General features: G+C 52.7%; 2 protein-coding genes across 2 annotated transcripts; one reads left to right on the forward strand and one right to left on the reverse strand.

The window, feature by feature from the left end:
- Positions 1-7,336: 7,336 nt before the first annotated feature.
- On the reverse strand, positions 7,337-7,666 carry LOC141952110 (beta-keratin-related protein). The gene has a single exon (XM_074889152.1). The coding sequence runs from the start codon at positions 7,664-7,666 to the stop codon at positions 7,337-7,339; it is 330 nt and encodes a 109-aa protein (XP_074745253.1).
- Positions 7,667-12,414: 4,748 nt separating this feature from the next.
- LOC141952111 (beta-keratin-related protein) lies at positions 12,415-12,744 on the forward strand. Its single transcript, XM_074889153.1, has one exon. The coding sequence runs from the start codon at positions 12,415-12,417 to the stop codon at positions 12,742-12,744; it is 330 nt and encodes a 109-aa protein (XP_074745254.1).
- Positions 12,745-25,109: the final 12,365 nt, after the last annotated feature.

Consider the following 25,109-nt stretch of genomic DNA (forward strand, 5'->3'; position numbering starts at 1 on the left):
GGCCAAAGTTGCTGAGTGTGAGGAGCTTGACGTGTGCCCCCCAAGCTTCTGTTTTGAGATGAGAGCTGACTGAACAGAAATAGCAAGGTTTTGAAGTGGCTCAGCACGGACACACTTCAACCTCTTCTGTCTCCACATAGGCGAGAGGAACCGGAAGGGATAGAAGGAAGAGCCGGGGAACTCACAGGACCGTCAGCCTCCCCTCAGTCCCTGGGAAGATGATGGAGCAAAACATCCTGGAAGTAGTTTCCAAACCTAGTGTCGTGGTTTAAACCCGGCCGGCAGCCAGGCACCACGCAGCCATTCAGTCACCCTCCCCTGCCCAGGGCATGGGGGAGAGAATTGGAGGGGTAGAAGTAGGGAGACTTGTAGGTTTAATAATTGAAAAGAAAGAGACTACTACTACCGATATTATGAAATACAAACAGGTAATGCGCAATCCGATTGCTCACCACCCACCAACTGATACCCGGCCCGTCTTGGCTGGGTTCGGCTTGACTGCAGACTTCACTCTCTGCGCTTTTCCCTGCTTCCCACGTGCCGCCCATCACTGCTCACCCTGTCGGCTCCCATGGTCGCAATCCCAAAAGCGAGAGAGAACCCTCCTCCTTCCCAGCCGCCCCTCCTTTACATACTGAGCAAGGCATCACATGATATGGAACACTCCATTTACCGATCCGGGTCCAGCATTCTGGCTGTGCTCCCCCCCAAGCTCAAGAAAAATTAACTCTGTCCCAGCCAAAACCAGGACAGTCTCCACCTCTTATTCCATACCATTTGCATTATGCTCAGGTTCCCAATATGTTCTAAAGTAATCACCATCCCTTTCCCTGGTCCCAGGTGTCTACACACAGATATCACTCTCTTAGTCTATGGGCCATCCTTCCAAAATGTGTACTGAGTTCATTTAGTTCATAACTTTGGGTTCCATTTGTCATGACAGTCTTTTAAGGCTGGAGGGATGAGGCGGATTTGGCTCAGTCAGTGGAGCGCGTGACTTTGGATGTGGCAGGAGGATGGCACGTAGTCTCTGCTACAGTTGGAGCTCACTGTTGATGTGTCTGGCGCGGGCCATGCTCACAGTCTACGTGCGGGTCGATCTCAAGGATGTTGCTGGGCACCAGCTGCTGAAATCTGTCCTGACTCTACCAAAGTTCATCTCTTTTTTTCATTAATGTGATGCCATCAGTTCAGTATGTATCAACCATAGCGATGACGCTATGCAATAACTGGGTTATTCGACAGTTAACATCGTACAGTTCAATTCATTGTCTGTTTTCACATAAAATCCAATCCCCTTGAGGCGCACATCGGACTTGCCCGTCCTTCCACATTAGCCACTGTGTGCACCCAGGTCCTTGGGCAAAACTAATCCCACGCATGGGTTTACCTTTACCCGAAGCAGGAATAACCCAGACTGTCTGCCCCAGCATGTTTTTAATGCGCACTGCAGAGACCTTATCCCCATCTACAGTACGAAGAAGGTTTGACTGAGCAGGGCCAGACTGGTTGGCAGATCCTCTAGTATTGACTAACCAGGTGCATTTCGCTAAGTGCATGTACCAGTGTTTGAAAGTTCCACCACCCATTGTTCTCTGTAGTTTTTAGCAACCCATTGCACCGCTCAGTTTTCCCAGAGGCTGGTGCAGGAGAGGGGCTGTGATACACCCACTCAATGCCATGTCCTTTGGCCTAAGCGTCTATGAGATTATTTTGGAAATGAGTCCCATTATCTGATTCAATTCTCTCTGGGGTGCCATGCCACCACAAGACTTGCTTCTCAAGGCCTAAAATAGTGTTCCGGGCAGTGGCGTGGGGCACAGCACACGTTTACAACCATCCGGTGGCTGCTTCCACCACTGTGAGCACATAGCCTTTGCCATGCTGAGTTTGTGTGAGTGGGATATAATCAATCTGCCAGGCCAACCCGTATTTAGATTTTAACCATCGTCCTCCATGCCAAAGGGGTTTTAACCGTTTGGCTTGCTTGATTGCACACGTCTCACATCCATGGACGGATAACCTGTGCAGTGGTGTCCGTGGTTAAGTCCACCTCTCGGTCACGAGTCCATCTATACGTTGCATCCCTTCCCTGAGGGCCTGAGGAGTCATGGGCCTGGCGAGCCATAAATTTTTCATCCTTACGTTGCCCGTCCAGATCCACTTGAGCCACCTTAATCTTAGCAGCTTGATCCACCTGTTGCTCTTTCTGATGTTCTTCAGTGGCCTGGCTCTTGGGTACATGAGCACCTACACGACGTACTTTCACAACCAAGTTCTCTACCCGAGCAGCAATATCTCGTAGTGGGTCTCCAGAAACCCTCAAAGCCTAAGAAAGCTAGCGTTTCCTTTGGTTTGTCTGCGGGGACATAACTGCTATTTTATCAGTCAACTCCATTGGAATCTGACAATGTCCATCTTGCCATTTTATTCCTAAAAACTGAATCTCCTGTGCAGGTCCCTTGATCTTACCCCGCTTTATGACAAAACCAGCTCTCAGAAGGATTTGGACTATTTTCTCTCCTTTCTCAAAAACTTCTCCTGCTGTATTACCCCATTACAATGATGTCATCAAGGCATCGCAGGTGTTCCAGGGCTTCAACCTCTTCCAGTGCAGGCTGGATCAGTCCACAGCAAATGGTGGGGCTGTGATTCCGCCCCTGGGGCAGCTGACTGGCAGGTGCATTGGACACCCCTCCAGGTGAAAGCAAACTGTGGCCTGCACTATGCTGACAGAGGGATGGAGAAGAATGCTTTAGCAATATCAGTCGTGGCCTATGCTTGGCTGCCTTCGACTCTAGTTCGTATTGAAGCTCTAGCATGTCCGGCATGGCAGCGCTCAGCGGTGGCGTGACTTCGTTCAGGCCACGATAGTCTACTGTCAGTCTCCACTCTCCATTAGACTTTCACACTGGCCCTATGGGGCTGTTAGAGGGGGGGAGAGAGTCTTGTTGATCACTCCTCGTCTCTCTAGGTTATGGACAGGAATTACGGAGTCTCGGCTGGTGCGATATTGTTGTCGGTGCACTGTTGTAGTAGCGATTGGCACCCGTTGTTCTTCAACCCTCAGCAATCCCACAACAGAGGGGTCCTCTGAGAGACCCGGCAACGCAGACAGCTGTTTGACTTCCTCTGTCTCCAAGGCAGCTATACCAAAAGCCCACCGATTGGGTCCTTAAAATACCCTGTCCTGAGATAATCTATACCAAGAATGCATGGCGCTTCTGGGACGGTCACGATGGGGTGCTTTTGCCACTCATTCGCAGTTAGGCTCACCTCGGCCTCCAACACAGTCAGCTGTTGAGACCCCTCTTGAAATACCAATGGTTTCTGCCCCTTTAAAATGGGATGGCATCAGGGTGCGTTGGGCACCAGTGTCCACTAGAGCCTTATACTGCTGTGGGTGGAATGTGCCAAGCCATCGAATCCACACAGGCCAATAAACTCGATTGTTCCTGTCCTCCACGTGGCTGGAGGTAGGGTCCCTCTAACGTTGGTCATAGTATCCACTATCGACGAATGGGTTAGAGCTGCAGCAGGAGCAGGAACAGGAGCAGCAAGAGCAGGAGCAGCGGCAGAACCAGTGGCAGCAGCAGTGGCAGGAGCAGCAGCAAGAGCAGGACAAGCAGCAGCAGGAGCGGTGGCAGCGGCAGCCAAGTGCTCCAGCAGGGTCAGCTTGAGCTGGTTGCTTAGGACATCGTCCAGCTGGGTTTTGAGTATCTCCAAGGATGGAGACTCCACAACCTCTCTGGGCAACCTGGTCTGCTGTTTGACCCCCCTCTTGGTAAGGAAGTGTTTTCTTGCCTTGAGCTGGGACTTCATGTGTTTCAATTTGTGCCCACTCCCACTCGTGCTGCCAGTTGGTACTTCTGAGAAGTGATTATGGCTCCCTCTTCATTCCCTTCCATCAGGTATGGGAAGAATCCCAGCTCTCACAGCCTCCCCTCAAATTTCAGACACACCAAGCCCTTAACCAGTTTTGTGACAAAGCAGGGAAGACCTGTGTGGAGGCAGGAGTAGCCAGCAGCTAGCCATGCCACCAAGAGATGTGCTGTATCGCGTGGTCAGGAGCGACTTGGCAGGGGTCAGAGGACAGGAATGATCCTGCGTGGTTATGAAAGACACAGAGGTGGCCGGAGCCTCTTCCTGCCCACACGACCACCCCTCTCTTACACACACTTGCACTTCTGCCTCTCTGGCCACCTGCCTCCCTTTCCCAATCCCTGGACATCTCCTTGGGATATCTCTTCCCCACGACCATGGACACCTTGATCTCCCCACCCTGCTCTCCTCTGGGTGCACTTCCCAGTACTTTTGCACTTCCAAGGATGCCTTGTGGTTGCTGGAGTTCAGCACCTGTGAGCAGCGTACCTGGACGTGGCTGCATGGAAGCAAGATGCGAGGAGAAGAGCCTGGGGTTTGGCCAAGGGGCTCAGAGATCAGAATGCTGCTGACCCCACCCCTCTACCCAACCCCCCGCCAGCCTCACGTATCCCTAAGGCCTGGGAGGCAGGTAAAGGGGACCACTGCCGCCATTGACAGCCCAGTTGGGTCTGAATCCGGGGGGAGAGTCTGTGGGAGATGAGAAAGGGGCTGCCTGCTGTGGAGAGGTCAGCTTCTTCATAGGCACCGTAATCTCACCTGCATTCATCTCACCCCAGCCTCAGAGAAGAGAAGCAGAGCAGAACTCTTCCTCATCGACAGGCGAGCTTGGCGGTTTGGAGAGCCCAGAAGGATCCCTTTCTGTTCAGTGGCTGCTGAACCCAGGAGCCCAGCAGAGCTCAGGCTCAGGCTGCCACAGCTCCATGGCCCCTGGCCCAGCCATCAGCGAGGCTGAGCATGCCTCCCAGGAGGCACACACACACAAATCCATGTGTACGACACATATAACACATGGCCGACCACACCGATCAACCCAGGCAGGAACACACAGCACTCAACAGAGGGCACCGAGAGCCTCGTCCAGGTCCCCTTCTGGCTGATCACGATGAAGGACTGTGAGTGGGACAATATTACACACATGTACAACGTGGATCACTCCAGCAGCTGGACTGAGACACCCCGTCCACCCTGTAGCTGGTCCCTGGCTCCGGTGGGCCTGGTGGTGTGGTTTCACTCCAGGCGGCAAGTAAACACCACGCAGCCGCTCACTCACTGCCCGCACCGGTGCGATGGGGGAGTGGATCGGAAGGGTAAAAGTCCTGGGTCGAGATAAAGACAGATTAATAGATAAAGCAAAAGCCGCGCACGCAAGAAGAACAAAGCAAGGAATTCATTCACTCCTTGCATCGACAGGCAGGTATCTATCTCCAGGAGAGCAGGCCTCCATCATGGTTACTTGGGAAGACAAACGCCATAACTCCAAACATCTCCTCCATTCCTTCTTCTTCCCACAGATTTATGTGCTGAGCGTGACGTCATATGGTATGGAATATCCCTTTGGTCAGTTGGGGTCAGCTGTCCCGGTTGTGACCCCGGCCATCTTTTTGTGCAGCCCCAAGCCTACTGGCTGGTGGGCTGGTGTGAGAGGCAGAAAAGGCCTGGACTCTGTGTAAGCACTGCTCGGCAACGACAACAACACCTCTCTATTATCAACACCGTTTTCAGCACAAATCCCAAACGCAGCCCCATACCAGCTACTATGAAGAAAATTACCTCTATGCCCAAACCAGCACACCTTGACACCCTGGTCATTCTGGCAGCCAGCTCCTCCGGTTCTCTTGGCCCCAGAGACATGCACGCAGACACGAAATGGCCTTATGATGTCTCTGGTGGTTGGCCAGGACCCTCTGGTGCCTCCTGTAGCCAACGCCCTCTGTGACCTCATCCTGAGGGGCACACACCCACACGTGGCTCCCAAGCCGCTTTACCCACTCGCTGCCTCAGCTGGCTTGATACTTGAGAGCAGTCACACACTGACTTGCATACCCTCACACGCTTCACTTGCTGGCAGCACATTATTTCCACTCACCCTGGTCTGTCCAGGTGCCGGCACCCCAGACAAGCAGTGCCGACGACCTCCGGTCCCACTCCAGTGACTGGCACCACTGAGACCGGAACCACGGCCACCTGTGGTTTGGCTCCAGTTGCTGGCCCCTAGACTTCCATACGCACACATGCACACAGATCAGAGAGCCCCTCACCAGGGAAAGTCGTTAGGAATAGAGCTTAAGAAGAAGACAGGACAGGCTGCACTGATCAGAAGCAGGGCACGTCCAGGCAAACATCCTGAACAGCAAGTAGTTCTTGAGGGACAGCCATGTTATCCCATCTTCCCTCTAGTTTCCTCACGTTTCTTCCTCCCAAGACCACCCTGAACCCTCCCTTCTCCCACCTCTGCTTCCTCCCACAAACACGCCATACCGAGTCTCGTGCTGTGCTGTGCTGCTCTTCCCCTGCACTCATCACAGTCTTCCAGTACCTAAAGGCAGCTACAAAGACGACGCACACTCCCTCTTAACAAAGAGCCACACGGAGAGAAGAGGGAGCAAGCGGGAGAGGTTTCGCCTTCATACAAGGAAGACATATTTTACAGTGAGAACAATCATTCACTACAACAACCTCCCCAGGGACGTGGTAGAATTCTGGTGACAGGAGGTTTTCAAGATGCAATTGGACAGGGCGCTAGATAATCTCATCTGGGCTCCCTTTCCTGCAAAACGTTGGGCTAGATGATCTTTGGGGGTCCCTATCAGTCGGGGCAATTCTATGATTCTGTGGCAATTCCGGCTCCCTTCATGCTTTATGTCGTGGCTTTCGAGGTGTGCCGATGAGTAATGGGGCTCCTTCCAGAAGAGCTGAAGAGCTCTCCCCCCCGCCAAGCTGGCCTTGTCTCCATTGTTATAGGCTGTCAGGGGCGAAACCCGGCAGCTATGGAAAAATCCGTAGCTGTAGCAAGGGAGGAACTCTCTTGGACAGTCCGCTGGTTGGGATTGGAGAAGAAGGGAGAATGAAACACGGCTCTCTAGCAAAGCTGTGATGCCCAATGGCTTTAATGAGAAAATCAAAGGAAAATGGAAAAGGCGAGAGCTGAAGCAATGCATGTTGGAGGCCGAGAAAAGCTCAGAGAAGTGCTGCCATCGGAAGGAAAACTTCCACGCCAGGCATGCTTCCTGTGCAACTCCCCCTCAAGGCTCTGGCAGTCACGTATGCCCTAGATGCATTGCTACGGAAGGAAGGTGGAGGTGTTTGATGGGGAGCGTAAGGTAAAGCAGAGCAAGAGGGGGAAAGAGAGAGGCTTCCTTGGGAAGAGACGGAAGGCCGCTCCCTCGGGGCTGGTTCCTGGACTTTCCTCGAGGCCCCTGGTACTTCACCACGGGCAAGCGATCCACGGGCTTCAGCATAAGAGATTGCCCCGTCCCAGAGGCCCGCAGAGCCCGCGGCCCAGACCGGACCACCCAAAGCCGCCCAGCCCCAGGGAGCCCCCAGAAGCGATGGGCACACTGGCAGCGCTGAGGGAGCTCCCCACGGCAGCCGACGCGGTGGATCCCACGGCTGTGCTCTGAGGGAAGGAGCTGAGGATTGGGCCCGGCAGCGTCACCATCACTGGCGAGGGCTGGATCGCAACGCTGGAGTCGGCGCACCGGATGACGCAGGGCTCGTTGCAGCTGTTGGCAAGCGGGGTTGGGCCGCAGGTGGCTGGCAGGCACGGGCTGTAGCACGACATGTCTTGCAGAGGGAGGCGACCCTGCAAGACCGGGAGGGAGCAGAGGGCATTAGCTGTCGGGCCCTTTCAGACCCCCAGCTTGGCTCCTCCGAGAACAAACCAGTGGCTGGCCAGGGCCACATCTCCCTGGGAAGTTCCTTTGCATGCCAAGAGTGACCAAGGCCGGTCGCTGTGCCATGCATGGGGGAGGAAGCACCTGGTGACCCCTTGGACGGTACTGGTCGTGCAGCCTCAGATTTCAGCAGAGCCACTGCTACAAAAGAGCCCAAATGACTCCCTCTCAGGAGGGAAGAAAGCTTTCCCTCTTCCCTCGCCAGCTCACCTCCCAGAAGAGGGAAGCACAGTGTATTTTCAAGCCTGGACCACGTATCAGAAGGACCCCGCACAGAAGGGAAGCAGTCCCGTTGACAGAAATCCTGCCAGCACGAAGAGAAGCAGTGAGTTCAGACTTACCAGGTTCAATGTGGAGAGCAAGGGAAGAGACGTGGATGGAAGGGCTTGGAGTGGCCCGGGCTTTTTATATGGTGAGCCAGCGCCTCGGGAGACCTGGAACACACCTTCTTTGTGAAGCACGTTAACAAACAGCAATTTGAGGCTTGCAAAGCACAGCCCACAGATGAAGAACTTGTCCCTTTCATCTGAAAGGCCCGGCCTGTGTTTCCCTATTGGGTGAGAGCACAGTGATGCATTAGTTGCTGGCTCCTCAAAGCAACGGTCATTTGAGGTCCCATGCCACTTCCCAGGGAAGGGTTTCAGTAGCTCCAGGCCTTGTGTGTGGGTTGTGCACATCCTTGCTGGGGAACGTGAGTACCACTCTCAGTCTGGGCTTCAGGCGTGGAGCACTCGTGATGAAGGCCACTCACGTGGGTCTCCTGTTGAAGGGCTGAGGCTGACCCTGAGAAACACAAGGCCTTGCACGGCCATGGGAGGGCTCAGCAATGAGCTAAGGCCCGGTGTGACTGTTTCTCCTTCTCAGAATTCTCATTCTCAAAGTGGGTAGTCAGCCCCAAGGACGCAAGGTCACAGGGGCTGAGGAGGAAACTCATAGGCATTTGACTGAGGGTGCATTTTGCTTTCGGTCACCTTGCCAGCCCTGGAAAGGACAAGTGCTCTTGTGGCTGCAGTTCAAAGCAGAAGGCATGTTGCGGAGCAAGGATGGGCCTGTGCTGTCCGCTTCCTGCCCTCAGGTGTTACCACGCGCCTGCTGTGGCAGGTGGATGCACGTGCCCTCTGCTGCTGCCTCAGCTTTGCTTGGGCACAGCAAATGCCAGGCTCCTCATGTGGTAGAGGAATGCCTCCCCAGCCTTCCCGCATCTGGCAGTGGAGACAGGATGGCAGGCCAAGGAGGAGAGCAGCCCAGCGATGGCCCTCGCTGCCTGCTGTAGCAGAGCTGTGACGGGCTGTGTCATGCTCCTGTCTGGTGACAAAGGAAGCTACGTGAGGAGCAGAGTGTGTCCTGGTGCCTGCTCCTGTTTGCACGACCTCTCAGTTGCCACAAGGCAGATCATTGAGGCGGGAGCAGCAGGGCTGTACCCAACTTCTCTGCTTACCCACCGCGGCCTTTGGCATTTGCTGGTGCTCATCAGTAGTTTGAGCGCTCATCCATTAGTGCACCGGCCGGGAACAGAGCAGCCACAGGGCAGGGCGTCCCATGCAGGGAGTTTCCCTCAGGGATGGTCCCTGCTGGCATCTTCCCCTGCAGAGTTTGCTGTGGGCAACCCGTGCCCCTTCTGTGGGGATGGGCCACGTCTCTGAGGGATAGTCTCAGGGCTTTGGGGGGCTGGAAGATATAGGCAACCACTTCTCCGCTCTTCAGCTGAGGACACACTGGGGACCAAGTGCCTCGCAAATTCCTCAGAGAGCCTCAGAGCCTTTCAGGAGGGAGCATCACTGGCTGTTTTGTCAGTGCACTTCCAGTTCCACCTGGAAGAGGCACGGGTGACTGCCGCCCACCCTGGTGCCATGCTGACTGCTGGGACCTGTTTCTGCCTGTCCGGAGTGAGCACGTTTCCACTGTGAGCTGTGGCACTGGGTCTCCCGTCCCATCAGGATGGCACAACAGCCCCAGAGCATGGCCCTGCTGCAAGCGACGGCAGAAGTGAGTCAGAGCCATCAACGTTTTGCAGGAGAAGACAACATCCCCCTTCTAAGACCCTTTCCCCAAACGGTACGTCTGCCCGGGTGAGAGCGTGGCCCATCTGCCCAAGCAGCACGGGCAGGCAGAGGCTTTTTCCAGGCAGCTCTCAGGGCTGGCAACACACGCCTGGCCTTTGAGCTCCCGCCACACCTCTCCGGACAGGCAAGGTCTCCTCTGTGTCTCGTAGGGTAGCAGGGAGCACCATCTGCTGCCGCTCAGAGGCTGCAGCCTCAGTCTGGTGGTCTGTCACACCGGTCCATCAAAGAAGCAGGCTCCCCAGGCCCTGGACACTTACGGGCGGAAACTTTCCTCGGTTTGGACCGTGCTCCAGAAACGTCTGGGAGTGGGAACGTCAGGGCACGTCCGTGCTGTCCTTCCCTTGGCTGCCATTTCACCAAGGAGGATTTCACCCAGGATTTCAAGGAGTCACCAAGTGGTTGGGCAAGATGCTAACAGCCATGACAACACTGTACACAAAGCTGCATTTCTGCAGGAACGTGGACACGAGGTTGCACCTAGGGTCCTGGGCAGGTCTGAATCCATTTCCCCCGGATTCCCTGATGCCAGTGCATGGATGATGTGCACCGAGGTGGAGCTGAGGTCTCTCGCAGTGCCTCAGCACTATTTGGTGACTCACAGGTGACTCCAAGGTGGTCTGCTGGTGCCACCTTGCAATTAAAGGGCCCCGAATGTGCCAATCCATCCCTGAGCCAGGGAAAACAAGCCAGACCCTCTGGGTCAGTGACCTGAACAAGCCAGCAGGCAATGATGCAAAGGTGAGTGTTGTTTGGGAAGACTGTGCCGAAGCAAACAGGTCCACTTGGTGATGGCTCGCTTTCAGGCCTGAGTCAGCAGGCTCCTTCATCGCTCTCCAGGGCCGTTGTTTCTCCTCAGGAGAGTAATGAGTAAAGTCCTGGCAGGCAAGGCAAGGGCTCTGCAGTTCCCAGAGAACTGGCCTTTCCTGACTGAGGACAACAGCTGAACTGCTGGGCCCCCTTTGCATGGTGTGCATCACCGAGGCCCGAGGGGAGCAGACGTCTGCCACCGAGTACCCTGAGACACTCCAGCAATGACCTCCGTGTCCCCATCCCTGCACACAATGGGGTTTTGGTCCAGAGTGCAGGAGGGCCTTGTTTGACCATGACCTTCCAAACACTCTGGGGATCAGAGTCTCCTCCTCTCTCTGTCCCCCAGTAGAACAGCCATCCTGCAGAGGCTTGGCTGGGCTCCGAGCAACTCCATAGGCGGCAGGCACTGGTGTTGCTCAGGGTCGGTGTCATGCCATCAAAGAGAGACCCTTCTGAGTGGCCTTCATGTGTACCCCACAGGAAAATTCCTATCTAAGTGGGGCCACGTTCCCCAGGAAGGGCAGGACGTGTACATCACCTACTCATGGCCTGAATCTGCTGCAAGGCTTCACCAGCTACTGGAATGAGACCTCAAAGGAGCGTTGGTCTGGGGAAGAAACATAATTGCTATCAACAAAATCACGTCAGTGCTACCCAGGATGAAAAGGGAGGCACGCATTTCAGGCAACGGAGGCATGTCTTTCATCTACCAGCATAGGTGTGAGAAGTCCAAATTGCTGTTTCTCAACATGCTTCATGTTTGTGGCATTTTTCAGCTCCCCTGGGGCTCTGGGCCGCAGTATAAAAGCATGCCCAACTGCCAGCTCCTCTGTCGTCTCCTCGTGCCTTCCCCTGCTCTCTGAAGTTGGTAAGTGTCAGTTCATTTTGCCTCTTGTCTCCTCGGTTGGCAGGACAGATTTTGTGGAGAGGGCTGTATCCGCAGTTCAGCAATGCTCCTTTTGCACTGTTGGCATGACGAGAAGCTTCCACAGGAGAGCTAGTCCCACCATAGACGTCTTCTTCCGTAGTGGCTGCTGTCTTCAGGAGCCCTGTTGCGTTTTACTCAGACATGTCCCCTCCTGAAAGATGTGGGTGAGAGGAGCCTGACCTGACAAGACGAGGGGTCTTGAGGGTGGGGGCAGGGAGAAGGAGACCCATTTGTGAGTGAACAAATTGATGCTTGTACAAGGGCTGATGGATGATCAGGAAGTACAGAGCCCGATGCCAGGAAGAGGGAGCCTCTTGGTGTGCAGTAGAAAATCGTTCCCTGACCAAGGCCACAGCACCAAGGCTACGCTCCACCCGTCTGGAAAACCTGGCATCCATTTCCTCACGGCGGGAGGGGGCTTACTGAGGACTCTCTCTGGGGCACCTTCCCTACCAAATTTCCAGGGCTGAGCAGAAGGAGTGTTGTGAAATATCCTCACAGCCTGCAGACATCCCCTTGGTAATGGAGTCACCGGAGGTAGCAGAGGGCCTCCATGGGGCAGGCATGCCTGGGCGTGGCAAGGCCAGCTGAGGTATAGACTGCGAGGGAGCTTGACTTGGACAGGGGAAGCTTCATTATGTTTTGACGGACCCTCTCGGATCACCCTTCAATTACTAGCAAATACCCAATGCAGACCCCATCCCAAATCTCTATCCGCTGAGCGGCCAGCCACTGGTTTGTTCTCGGAGGAGCCAAGCTGGGGGTCTGAAAGGGCCCGACAGCTAATGCCCTCTGCTCCCTCCCGGTCTTGCAGGGTCGCCTCCCTCTGCAAGACATGTCGTGCTACAGCCCGTGCCTGCCAGCCACCTGCGGCCCAACCCCGCTTGCCAACAGCTGCAACGAGCCCTGCGTCATCCGGTGCGCCGACTCCAGCGTTGCGATCCAGCCCTCGCCAGTGATGGTGACGCTGCCGGGCCCAATCCTCAGCTCCTTCCCTCAGAGCACAGCCGTGGGATCCACCGCGTCGGCTGCCGTGGGGAGCTCCCTCAGCGCTGCCAGTGTGCCCATCGCTTCTGGGGGCTCCCTGGGGCTGGGCGGCTTTGGGTGGTCCGGTCTGGGCCGCGGGCTCTGCGGGCCTCTGGGACGGGGCAATCTCTTATGCTGAAGCCCGTGGATCGCTTGCCCGTGGTGAAGTACCAGGGGCCTCGAGGAAAGTCCAGGAGCCAGCCCCGAGGGAGCGGCCTTCCGTCTCTTCCCAAGGAAGCCTCTCTCTTTCCCCCTCTTGCTCTGCTTTACCTTACGCTCCCCATCAAACACCTCCACCTTCCTTCCGTAGCAATGCATCTAGGGCATACGTGACTGCCAGAGCCTTGAGGGGGAGTTGCACAGGAAGCATGCCTGGCGTGGAAGTTTTCCTTCCGATGGCAGCACTTCTCTGAGCTTTTCTCGGCCTCCAACATGCATTGCTTCAGCTCTCGCCTTTTCCATTTTCCTTTGATTTTCTCATTAAAGACATTGGGCATCACAGCTTTGCTAGAGAGCCGTGTTTCATTCTCCCTTCTTCTCCAATCCCAACCAGCGGACTGTCCAAGAGAGTTCCTCCCTTGCTACAGCTACGGATTTTTCCATAGCTGCCGGGTTTCGCCCCTGACAGCCTATAACAATGGAGACAAGGCCAGCTTGGCAGGGGGGAGAGCTCTTCAGCTCTTCTGGAAGGAGCCCCATTACTCATCGGCACACCTCGAAAGCCACGACATAAAGCATGAAGGGAGCCGGAATTGCCACAGAATCATAGAATTGCCCCGACTGATAGGGACCCCCAAAGATCATCTAGCCCAACGTTTTGCAGGAAAGGGAGCCCAGATGAGATTATCTAGCGCCCTGTCCAATTGCATCTTGAAAACCTCCTGTCACCAGAATTCTACCACGTCCCTGGGGAGGTTGTTGTAGTGAATGATTGTTCTCACTGTAAAATATGTCTTCCTTGTATGAAGGCGAAACCTCTCCCGCTTGCTCCCTCTTCTCTCCGTGTGGCTCTTTGTTAAGAGGGAGTGTGCGTCGTCTTTGTAGCTGCCTTTAGGTACTGGAAGACTGTGATGAGTGCAGGGGAAGAGCAGCACAGCACAGCACGAGACTCGGTATGGCGTGTTTGTGGGAGGAAGCAGAGGTGGGAGAAGGGAGGGTTCAGGGTGGTCTTGGGAGGAAGAAACGTGAGGAAACTAGAGGGAAGATGGGATAACATGGCTGTCCCTCAAGAACTACTTGCTGTTCAGGATGTTTGCCTGGACGTTGTCACGTCCCGCTCAGACGAGGGGGACAAGTGACTCAGATTCGCAAATCCCCAATGGAGCGGACAACAAGTCTCCAAGTCTAAACATTTATTAACTACTCACAATGTACTAATTGAACACACGATAGTTGGCTAAGTATATAGCAAGTTGTGGCAAGCAATATAATATGCCTTGCATTTCTTAATAGGAAAGGGAAAAGAGGGAGATAGAGGGAATGGGGAAATACAGATCACCGGTCTGGGTTTCTGCGCTGATCCTGCCGACGAGGGTTCCGAGAGGCACAGGAGACATCCGTCTTTTTCACTGGCATCCGTCTTCTTCGCTTCACTGCACTCTCTCTCCTCAGTGCGCGCCACCCCCCCCCACCCCCCCTTCTTGATTTATACCCACTTTCCTTGGGTCCATCCCCTAGGTCGACCCACATACCTACGTATCCCATGTATGGGGAGGGGTGAGGTGTTTCATGGGATGATGTAATTAGCATGATCATGTTAGCTCTCGTTAGCATATTGAGGGGTGTTAACTTTAATATGCATGTCGTGGATAATGAAGCAAAGGTCATTCACCGGACAGATGGCCCTTGAAGTTTTGGCCAGGTGCACCAGAGCAGAGCCGTCCTGTCTTCACAGGGCTCCCTCCTCCAGTCCCATCTTGTGTTATTCGGGCAGCCTTATCAGCTTCGACCTCCACAGAATGCACCCTGTGACTCATAGTTTTGTCTTGCGAGTGTTTGAGGCATTTATTTGATCAGCCTCAACTTTTGCTTTCTCAGGCTGTTTTTCTTAGTTTCTCACAGGCCTGGTTTCTCGTCTCTCACATCCCACCCCGTGACTCAAACACTCCAAGTTCTTCTTTGACCATTGTGATCCCAAAAGGTATAGGGAAAAGGAAGACAGAAGGTGAGAGAGCATATAGCTAATTGCTGCAAGGCATACCATTAAAAGCAAAAATTTACATAATATCACAATACTAATATTTACAAGCCATCTTCCCCACCCCGTGAGTCCTGAGGATCCCAGTGATGTGATCCATGACCCAGGGTTCCATCCATCAAACTAGTCCATCAGTCAATAAAAAGGTTCTCACTTCCCATTGTTGATCATCTTCATCATGGCACGGTCTCCTCTATAGAGGTGGTGGCATTGTGGATGATGATATAGTATTCTCCCTCAGTTAGATTCAGCACACTGCACAGTCCATGTTCCTTCAGCAATGCTAGCCAGATTCTGCAACGTCATCTTAGATGCTTGTTGGGTCTGCACCTTTAATTCCTTAAAGGCATATCTTGTTAGTACATATAATTGCTAAGTTAAATTTTCTAAAACTATTTGAGGTTACACAACGACATTATCAGGTCTATAAGGATTTAAATGGGAATACAATTTAATATTCAGGTACAATTCATTAATGCTTAATTTGTGGGATCAGACCCCTTCAACTAGTCTTTGATGACTGCATCTTGCTGTTGATGGATGTGGTGTTGTAAGGACCACATACAGTTATATGAGCTAGCACTGTGATCTGTTTGGTATTTGCAAGCACCAGTTTGCAGTCACAGGTGGCTCACAGGCTTCCTTTATTTTGGAGGTGATTCCCAATAAGGTAACTTAAGGCACAACTCCAGGTTAACCTTCTAATAAGTGAACTCATTAAATGTACCTGTAAAATTTCCTGGATTGTTGATTGTAATTGATTGGCAATGATTTATTCCACACTCAGCAGGTATGATTCCACAAATTATATAATAATGTAAGCAGATTACAAATAATAACTAGCCAATAATGCCTACAACCATTGAAAGTGCTAAAAGTAACATAGGTCTCCTGTTGTCCAGGATCAATGCTCTGTAAAACACATATATACATGACAAAACAATGATGGTTAGAAAGAAGGGACAATCCACCTGGTATTGATGCGGTATTCTTTCCCATGGGCATCAGTAGCCACCCATGAACAAATATTGATGGGAGTTTTTAGGGTTAGGGGTACTTGCCCCACGGTGGGCAAGTCTACTAGAACAGGTTGTCCAGGATAATGGAGCGGGTTTGCAGGGTCTTTAGTCTCTTTTTTCCTGGCGAGTATGGACAGAGGCTTAGGACAGAACGCGGTAAGTCGTGGGCACCCATTAATTCCCCACCGGCTGTTTATCTTCATTACTGCGTCTGACACCCGTTGTGGCCATCCTGGTTCGAGGGGTTTTAGGGCCTGCTTTAACAGTCCATTGGTGCGTTCCACAATTCCATTTGCTTGGGGATAGTATGGAGTATGGAAAATCCACTGAATTCCTTCATCTTGAGCCCACTCCTGAACCACCCCGGCAGTAAAGTGACTACCGTTGTCTGATTGGATCGATTTGGGCTTAGGCAAGTAGCTAAACCAACGTTTTAATCCCTTCACCGTATTTTCTGCAGTTGCTCGAGATACAGCTTCTGCTTGAGTTAGGCCTGATATTATTTCCACCCCCACCAATACATAACGTTTTCCCTCAGAGAGCCGGAAAGGGCCAATATAATCCACCTGCCAGGTGTCCCATAGTCCCTTGTTGTCCCTTAGGTGTAGGGGTTGGTCCTTAAGAGGGTTGTGCTCTCCCAGCCGAGTACGACATAGACTACACGCTGAAATAATGGTATTGCACAATTCCCTGGTTACGGACCATCCCCTGCTTATCGCTTCTTTAAACAAATCTTTGCTTCCTGAATGACCCTGCTTTACATGCAGCCATTCCAGTAAGTGTTCCCATTTCTCCTCCTCACCCTCACCTTCTGTAGCAGTTCTCATCAAACGAGTCATTGAATCCACCTGGTTGTTTAGCAGGTGGGCAGGGTGATTTCCTGACTGGTGTGCAGCCACCCATCCTACTAAAAAGGACTTCCGTTTTGCAATGTTTAAGATTTCCTCCCACTTTTCACGCTGCCACACTGGTACCCGATTTACTTCCCAGTGGTTTTGTTCCCAAAATGTAAGCCATTCGGTACATCCCTTGAATACGGCATAGGAGTCTGTGTAAATAAATACTGGTTCTGTAGTCTCAGCTTCTTTAACAATCACGCTCCATACCGCTGTTAACTCTCCCACCTGAGCACTTCCCTCACCCTCTGTTATGATTCGGTCCCCCGAGTCAACATGCAGTGCTACTGCTCGGTATTTCCATACCTTTCCCTCTCTTCTAGAAGATGCATCGGTGAACCATACATTCTTTAGATGGGTTTCAAATGGGGGAGCAGGTTTTATGTATGAGGGAGGAGGTTCAGGGTGGTCAGAAGGTGGATCTTGTATTTTGAGCACTTTGGGTGCCCCCTCCTCTATCTGATATGTGTGGCAGTAATGATCTAATTGTGCATACCACTTCCTCACTGTGTCTCGCTGCGCAACCCCCACAGGAGGGGGGGTTCCGGCCAGTACTGGTTTCAGGACCTTAAAGGGTCCTCGTAGAATGATTAGTTGCTGCCTTATGATTTTTTCAGCTTCCTGCAAAGCTAGGGTAACCACAAAAAGACCCTTCTCCCAGATCGAGTAACGCTTTTCTGCATCTTTGAAACTGCGTGAATGAAACCCTATAGGGCGAGTGGTACCCTCCGACCCACGTTGCCACATATGTATGGATAGTCCATGAATTGCAAAACCCCACTCAATTTGGAATGGATCTGTTGGATGTATCGGCCCTAAAGCCTGATATACTCCAGCCTCAAAGATTAACAGCTTTAAGGCTTCTTCATGGACAGGAGTCCAGTCCCAAGTAGCCCTTTTGCGTGTCAAATCATATAAAGGACGAGCTATGATGGAAAAATCAGGAATATGTTTCCTCCAAAATACCAGCAAGCCTAAGGCATGTTGCAGCTCCTTCTTATTTTCAGGGCTCTTTACTTCTTCCAGGGTAGTTAAAGTTTCTGGGGGAATACACACTGTTCCTCCCCGCCACCAAATACCCAGAAACTTTACCTCAGAGGATGGGAGTTGTACCTGTTCAGCTGGAATTTGGAGCCCTAAATTTTCTAGGTGGGTGATTATCTCTGTCTGGGTCTGTCCCACTGCAGCAGCATCAGAGCCACCAATCAGAACATCGTCAATATATTGATATATCCTGACCCCTTCCCTTGGAGGGATTTGAGCAAGTTCCTGTGTTAGTGCATAATGAGCGATGGTCGGCGAATGGCAGTATCCCTGGGGGAGACGTGTAAAAGTAAATTGCACGCCTTCCCATGTAAAGGCAAAGCGATCTCTGTCTGCCTCCTGTATGGGGACCATAAAGAACATATCTTTCACATCAATAGTTGCTAAGATCTGGTGGGCTTGTTCCTGTATGGTTGCAATCAGTTCAGCTATGTTAGGTACTGCAGCTGTTAGAGGACCTGTATTGGCATTTAATCGCCGATAGTCAATTGTCAGATGCCACTTTCCGTTAGGTTTACGGACTGGCCACACTGGGGAATTATAGGGTGAGTGAGTTGGAACGATTATCCCTTGCTCCCGCAGCTCTGCTATTACCGGAGTGATCCCCTCCCTTGCACCTAACGGTAAGGCGTAAGGTTTCACATTAACAGTTTTAGAAGGAGGAAGCGCAGGCGCTTGCTGTAGAAGTCTTATAGAGGCAGTTGGGGACCCAAATTTCCATTCCCTTCCTTTTGAATCCACCCAAGCTTGTCCCTTCAATAGGTCAAGTCCCAGGATATTTGTGGGGAAATTTCCCAGGATCATCATAGCCTCTGTTGCAGTTTCATTCCCAGGTAACCAGCATTTCACCCGAGCAGTCGGCTGTGGCTTAGAGTCCCCGAAAACATCTGTAACCCAGATCTGCTTTTTGTCAGCAATTATGCCATTCCGCTTGGCAACCTCAGTTTGGAGTGCTGAAATCTGAGCACCCGTATCTACTAGAAACGTAACTGGAGTTTTAAAGGGACCGAGCAGAAAGGTAATCAACAAGTCTCCTTTAGTATTCTCTGTGAGCCTCCTTAAGTGGACCCACCCGCCATCCCCCGGCTCACTTACTGGGGATGGCGCATCCAGTTTCCCGACCCTAAATCAATCAAGTCTTCTTCAGGGGCAGTTGGTGTTTGAGAAGCAATTACCACCATCTCGTTAGTTTCCAGCTCTGTCCCTCCCTTTGCTCGAAAGGTCCACTCGGTTGGGGGGGGCAGCTTTCTTTTGTCTTTCCAGGCTCGAATGAGCTTTTCTAAAACTGTAGTACGCATACCATCCATTAACTCTCGGGGAATCCCCTGTCCAATTCCCTCAGTCCACAAAAGGTTTCTCTTTGCTCTTAAAACTTGCGGAGGGGAAGGAGGCGGATTTTCCTGCTGTTCCACTCTGCGTACCGAGGGCTTAGGTTTACCCGTTCCCCTGGTAAGGCCCATTCTCCGGCCATAGTTTATTAAGTCCTGAGCTATCTCTCCCCAGGTCATGGCTTCTCCCCCCGCCCGTCTCCCCCCTCGCGGGGCTAATGCATTCCGCAAACGATCTTGTAATTGTACTGCATGTGATTTCAAAGAGTCCGGCAAACCCCGAATCAGGGGAGTCATTTGATCAGGGTTAGCAATTAATAGCATTGGGGAAGGCTGCTGCGGAACCAAACGCCTGTCATGCATTAATTGGAGACAAGCAGCCTTCTGCAGACTTTCAGTCAAATGATTTACGGTTGGGGTCTCAATACATACTGGATCCCCCCTTTCCAAGGGGTCCAGACCCCCAGCCCAATAAGCAGCTCGTTGAGTTAACGACCACGGCTCTCTCTGGTCATCAGTAACTAAGAAAACCCCTGGCCCCCAGTATCCCTGGGCCTCATCTTCTGATAACAAAATTCGGTCGCCACCAGTCAAAGATACCCTCCACACGTATTCAGTCTCAGTTTCCTGAGCTTGTCTGGTATATTTCTCCTGAATTTTTGCAAGCTCAGTCGCTGGATATGGTGTAGTTCGAATGGTGACCTGTGGAGCTCTTCCACCCTGACCCTCGGTGGTCTCCGTTTTAATTAATGGTCTTAAATTTGCCCCCTCATTTTCGGGGTAAAAAATTTCTCGGCTTATCTCTAAATCCTTTGTTGGATACAAGGGTCTGGCTGCTGCTTTTGCCAGACTCGTAACTCCCTGTTCACTATCCGGAACAGAGCCGAAATCTGTCCGGTTGCAGGTTTCTTGTTCATTCCTCTCTTTTTCGGACCGTGAGATTTTTTCTCGGTCCAAGGCATCTAACAGAGCCATGTGAAATCGCTGAGAGGTGTTATGCTCATCAGCTAATTGGCTTTTCAGAACTTCAGTTTGCTCTTGCCAGAGTTTAGCTTTTTGTTCAGTAACTTTACGTTCCTCAACCAATTGATCCTGGAGAGCTTTTACCAGATCTTGTAAGGATTTGATCATTTCCCCTTCTAATTGTTTCTTAACATGTTTATCTTTTTGGGCTGCAGTCAGTGCTGCCCCTAATACAGCGCACACTACAGCTTTTCCTTTGCCTGGTCGCGACCCTTGCAGCCCCGCAAGTACATTAATATAGCTTGCCACTGCTTCTGGATTATGCCAATTATCGTGGGCCCAAACCTCTACTAAAGGAGGAGGACAAGCCTTATACTCCTTCAGTTTCTCAAAAATAGGGGAGCAGTCAAGCACCGACATTTCCTGGCCAGTCATGGCTTGCCACTGCTCGAACCTCTCCTGGCTTAGAGCTGAGAGGTCACTTCCCAATTCTCCCTGTCCTTATTGGATAGAGAATCGGTATCCCTCCGACCCTTTCCCAGCGTATAGCTGAGGGGCCAATTCCCAGTTCTCCCTGTCCGAGTTGGTCGGATAGAGAACCAGTATCTCATAAGACTTTCCGACACCGAAGGGGATCCTGCCGACTACGCCAATTTTAATGTCACGTCCCGCTCAGACGAGGGGGACAAGTGACTCAGATTCGCAAATCCCCAATGGAGCGGACAACAAGTCTCCAAGTCTAAACATTTATTAACTACTCACAATGTACTAATTGAACACACGATAGTTGGCTAAGTATATAGCAAGTTGTGGCAAGCAATATAATATGCCTTGCATTTCTTAATAGGAAAGGGAAAAGAGGGAGATAGAGGGAATGGGGAAATACAGATCACCGGTCTGGGTTTCTGCGCTGATCCTGCCGACGAGGGTTCCGAGAGGCACAGGAGACATCCGTCTTTTTCACTGGCATCCGTTTTCTTCGCTTCACTGCACTCTCTCTCCTCAGTGCGCGCCACCCCCCCCCACCCCCCCTTCTTGATTTATACCCACTTTCCTTGGGTCCATCCCCTAGGTCGACCCACATACCTACGTATCCCATGTATGGGGAGGGGTGAGGTGTTTCATGGGATGATGTAATTAGCATGATCATGTTAGCTCTCGTTAGCATATTGAGGGGTGTTAACTTTAATATGCATGTCGTGGATAATGAAGCAAAGGTCATTCACCGGACAGATGGCCCTTGAAGTTTTGGCCAGGTGCACCAGAGCAGAGCCGTCCTGTCTTCACAGGGCTCCCTCCTCCAGTCCCATCTTGTGTTATTCGGGCAGCCTTATCAGCTTCGACCTCCACAGAATGCACCCTGTGACTCATAGTTTTGTCTTGCGAGTGTTTGAGGCATTTATTTGATCAGCCTCAACTCTTGCTTTCTCAGGCTGTTTTTCTCAGTTTCTCACAGGCCTGGTTTCTCGTCTCTCACAGACGTGCCCTGCTTCTGATCAGTGCAGCCTGTCCTGTCTTCTTCTTAAGCTCTATTCCTAACGACTTTCCCTGGTGAGGGGCTCTCTGATCTGTGTGCATGTGTGCGTATGGAAGTCTAGGGGCCAGCAACTGGAGCCAAACCACAGGTGGCCGTGGTTCCGGTCTCAGTGGTGCCAGTCACTGGAGTGGGACCGGAGGTCGTCGGCACTGCTTGTCTGGGGTGCCGGCACCTGGACAGACCAGGGTGAGTGGAAATAATGTGCTGCCAGCAAGTGAAGCGTGTGAGGGTATGCAAGTCAGTGTGTGACTGCTCTCAAGTATCAAGCCAGCTGAGGCAGCGAGTGGGTAAAGCGGCTTGGGAGCCACGTGTGGGTGTGTGCCCCTCAGGATGAGGTCACAGAGGGCGTTGGCTACAGGAGGCACCAGAGGGTCCTGGCCAACCACCAGAGACATCATAAGGCCATTTCGTGTCTGCGTGCATGTCTCTGGGGCCAAGAGAACCGGAGGAGCTGGCTGCCAGAATGACCAGGGTGTCAAGGTGTGCTGGTTTGGGCATAGAGGTAATTTTCTTCATAGTAGCTGGTATGGGGCTGCGTTTGGGATTTGTGCTGAAAACGGTGTTGATAATAGAGAGGTGTTGTTGTCGTTGCCGAGCAGTGCTTACACAGAGTCCAGGCCTTTTCTGCCTCTCACACCAGCCCACCAGCCAGTAGGCTTGGGGCTGCACAAAAAGATGGCCGGGGTCACAACCGGGACAGCTGACCCCAACTGACCAAAGGGATATTCCATACCATATGACGTCACGCTCAGCACATAAATCTGTGGGAAGAAGAAGGAATGGAGGAGATGTTTGGAGTTATGGCGTTTGTCTTCCCAAGTAACCATGATGGAGGCCTGCTCTCCTGGAGATAGATACCTGCCTGTCGATGCAAGGAGTGAATGAATTCCTTGCTTTGTTCTTCTTGCGTGCGCGGCTTTTGCTTTATCTATTAATCTGTCTTTATCTCGACCCAGGACTTTTACCCTTCCGATCCACTCCCCCATCGCACCGGTGCGGGCAGTGAGTGAGCGGCTGCGTGGTGTTTACTTGCCGCCTGGAGTGAAACCACACCACCAGGCCCACCGGAGCCAGGGACCAGCTACAGGGTGGACGGGGTGTCTCAGTCCAGCTGCTGGAGTGATCCACGTTGTACATGTGTGTAATATTGTCCCACTCACAGTCCTTCATCGTGATCAGCCAGAAGGGGACCTGGACGAGGCTCTCGGTGCCCTCTGTTGAGTGCTGTGTGTTCCTGCCTGGGTTGATCGGTGTGGTCGGCCATGTGTTATATGTGTCGTACACATGGATTTGTGTGTGTGTGCCTCCTGGGAGGCATGCTCAGCCTCGCTGATGGCTGGGCCAGGGGCCATGGAGCTGTGGCAGCCTGAGCCTGAGCTCTGCTGGGCTCCTGGGTTCAGCAGCCACTGAACAGAAAGGGATCCTTCTGGGCTCTCCAAACCGCCAAGCTCGCCTGTCGATGAGGAAGAGTTCTGCTCTGCTTCTCTTCTCTGAGGCTGGGGTGAGATGAATGCAGGTGAGATTACGGTGCCTATGAAGAAGCTGACCTCTCCACAGCAGGCAGCCCCTTTCTCATCTCCCACAGACTCTCCCCCCGGATTCAGACCCAACTGGGCTGTCAATGGCGGCAGTGGTCCCCTTTACCTGCCTCCCAGGCCTTAGGGATACGTGAGGCTGGCGGGGGGTTGGGTAGAGGGGTGGGGTCAGCAGCATTCTGATCTCTGAGCCCCTTGGCCAAACCCCAGGCTCTTCTCCTCGCATCTTGCTTCCATGCAGCCACGTCCAGGTACGCTGCTCACAGGTGCTGAACTCCAGCAACCACAAGGCATCCTTGGAAGTGCAAAAGTACTGGGAAGTGCACCCAGAGGAGAGCAGGGTGGGGAGATCAAGGTGTCCATGGTCGTGGGGAAGAGATATCCCAAGGAGATGTCCAGGGATTGGGAAAGGGAGGCAGGTGGCCAGAGAGGCAGAAGTGCAAGTGTGTGTAAGAGAGGGGTGGTCGTGTGGGCAGGAAGAGGCTCCGGCCACCTCTGTGTCTTTCATAACCACGCAGGATCATTCCTGTCCTCTGACCCCTGCCAAGTCGCTCCTGACCACGCGATACAGCACATCTCTTGGTGGCATGGCTAGCTGCTGGCTACTCCTGCCTCCACACAGGTCTTCCCTGCTTTGTCACAAAACTGGTTAAGGGCTTGGTGTGTCTGAAATTTGAGGGGAGGCTGTGAGAGCTGGGATTCTTCCCATACCTGATGGAAGGGAATGAAGAGGGAGCCATAATCACTTCTCAGAAGTACCAACTGGCAGCACGAGTGGGAGTGGGCACAAATTGAAACACATGAAGTCCCAGCTCAAGGCAAGAAAACACTTCCTTACCAAGAGGGGGGTCAAACAGCAGACCAGGCTGCCCAGAGAGGTTGTGGAGTCTCCATCCTTGGAGATACTCAAAACCCAGCTGGACGATGTCCTAAGCAACCAGCTCAAGCTGACCCTGCTGGAGCACTTGGCTGCCGCTGCCACCGCTCCTGCTGCTGCTTGTCCTGCTCTTGCTGCTGCTCCTGCCACTGCTGCTGCCACTGGTTCTGCCGCTGCTCCTGCTCTTGCTGCTCCTGTTCCTGCTCCTGCTGCAGCTCTAACCCATTCGTCGATAGTGGATACTATGACCAACGTTAGAGGGACCCTACCTCCAGCCACGTGGAGGACAGGAACAATCGAGTTTATTGGCCTGTGTGGATTCGATGGCTTGGCACATTCCACCCACAGCAGTATAAGGCTCTAGTGGACACTGGTGCCCAACGCACCCTGATGCCATCCCATTTTAAAGGGGCAGAAACCATTGGTATTTCAAGAGGGGTCTCAACAGCTGACTGTGTTGGAGGCCGAGGTGAGCCTAACTGCGAATGAGTGGCAAAAGCACCCCATCGTGACCGTCCCAGAAGCGCCATGCATTCTTGGTATAGATTATCTCAGGACAGGGTATTTTAAGGACCCAATCGGTGGGCTTTTGGTATAGCTGCCTTGGAGACAGAGGAAGTCAAACAGCTGTCTGCGTTGCCGGGTCTCTCAGAGGACCCCTCTGTTGTGGGATTGCTGAGGGTTGAAGAACAACGGGTGCCAATCGCTACTACAACAGTGCACCGACAACAATATCGCACCAGCCGAGACTCCGTAATTCCTGTCCATAACCTAGAGAGACGAGGAGTGATCAACAAGACTCTCTCCCCCCCTCTAACAGCCCCATAGGGCCAGTGTGAAAGTCTAATGGAGAGTGGAGACTGACAGTAGACTATCGTGGCCTGAACGAAGTCACGCCACCGCTGAGCGCTGCCATGCCGGACATGCTAGAGCTTCAATACGAACTAGAGTCGAAGGCAGCCAAGCATAGGCCACGACTGATATTGCTAAAGCATTCTTCTCCATCCCTCTGTCAGCATAGTGCAGGCCACAGTTTGCTTTCACCTGGAGGGGTGTCCAATGCACCTGCCAGTCAGCTGCCCCAGGGGCGGAATCACAGCCCCACCAT

This window comes from Strix uralensis, chromosome 19 (genome assembly GCF_047716275.1).
Source record: "Strix uralensis isolate ZFMK-TIS-50842 chromosome 19, bStrUra1, whole genome shotgun sequence".
Taxonomy (NCBI): domain Eukaryota; kingdom Metazoa; phylum Chordata; class Aves; order Strigiformes; family Strigidae; genus Strix; species Strix uralensis.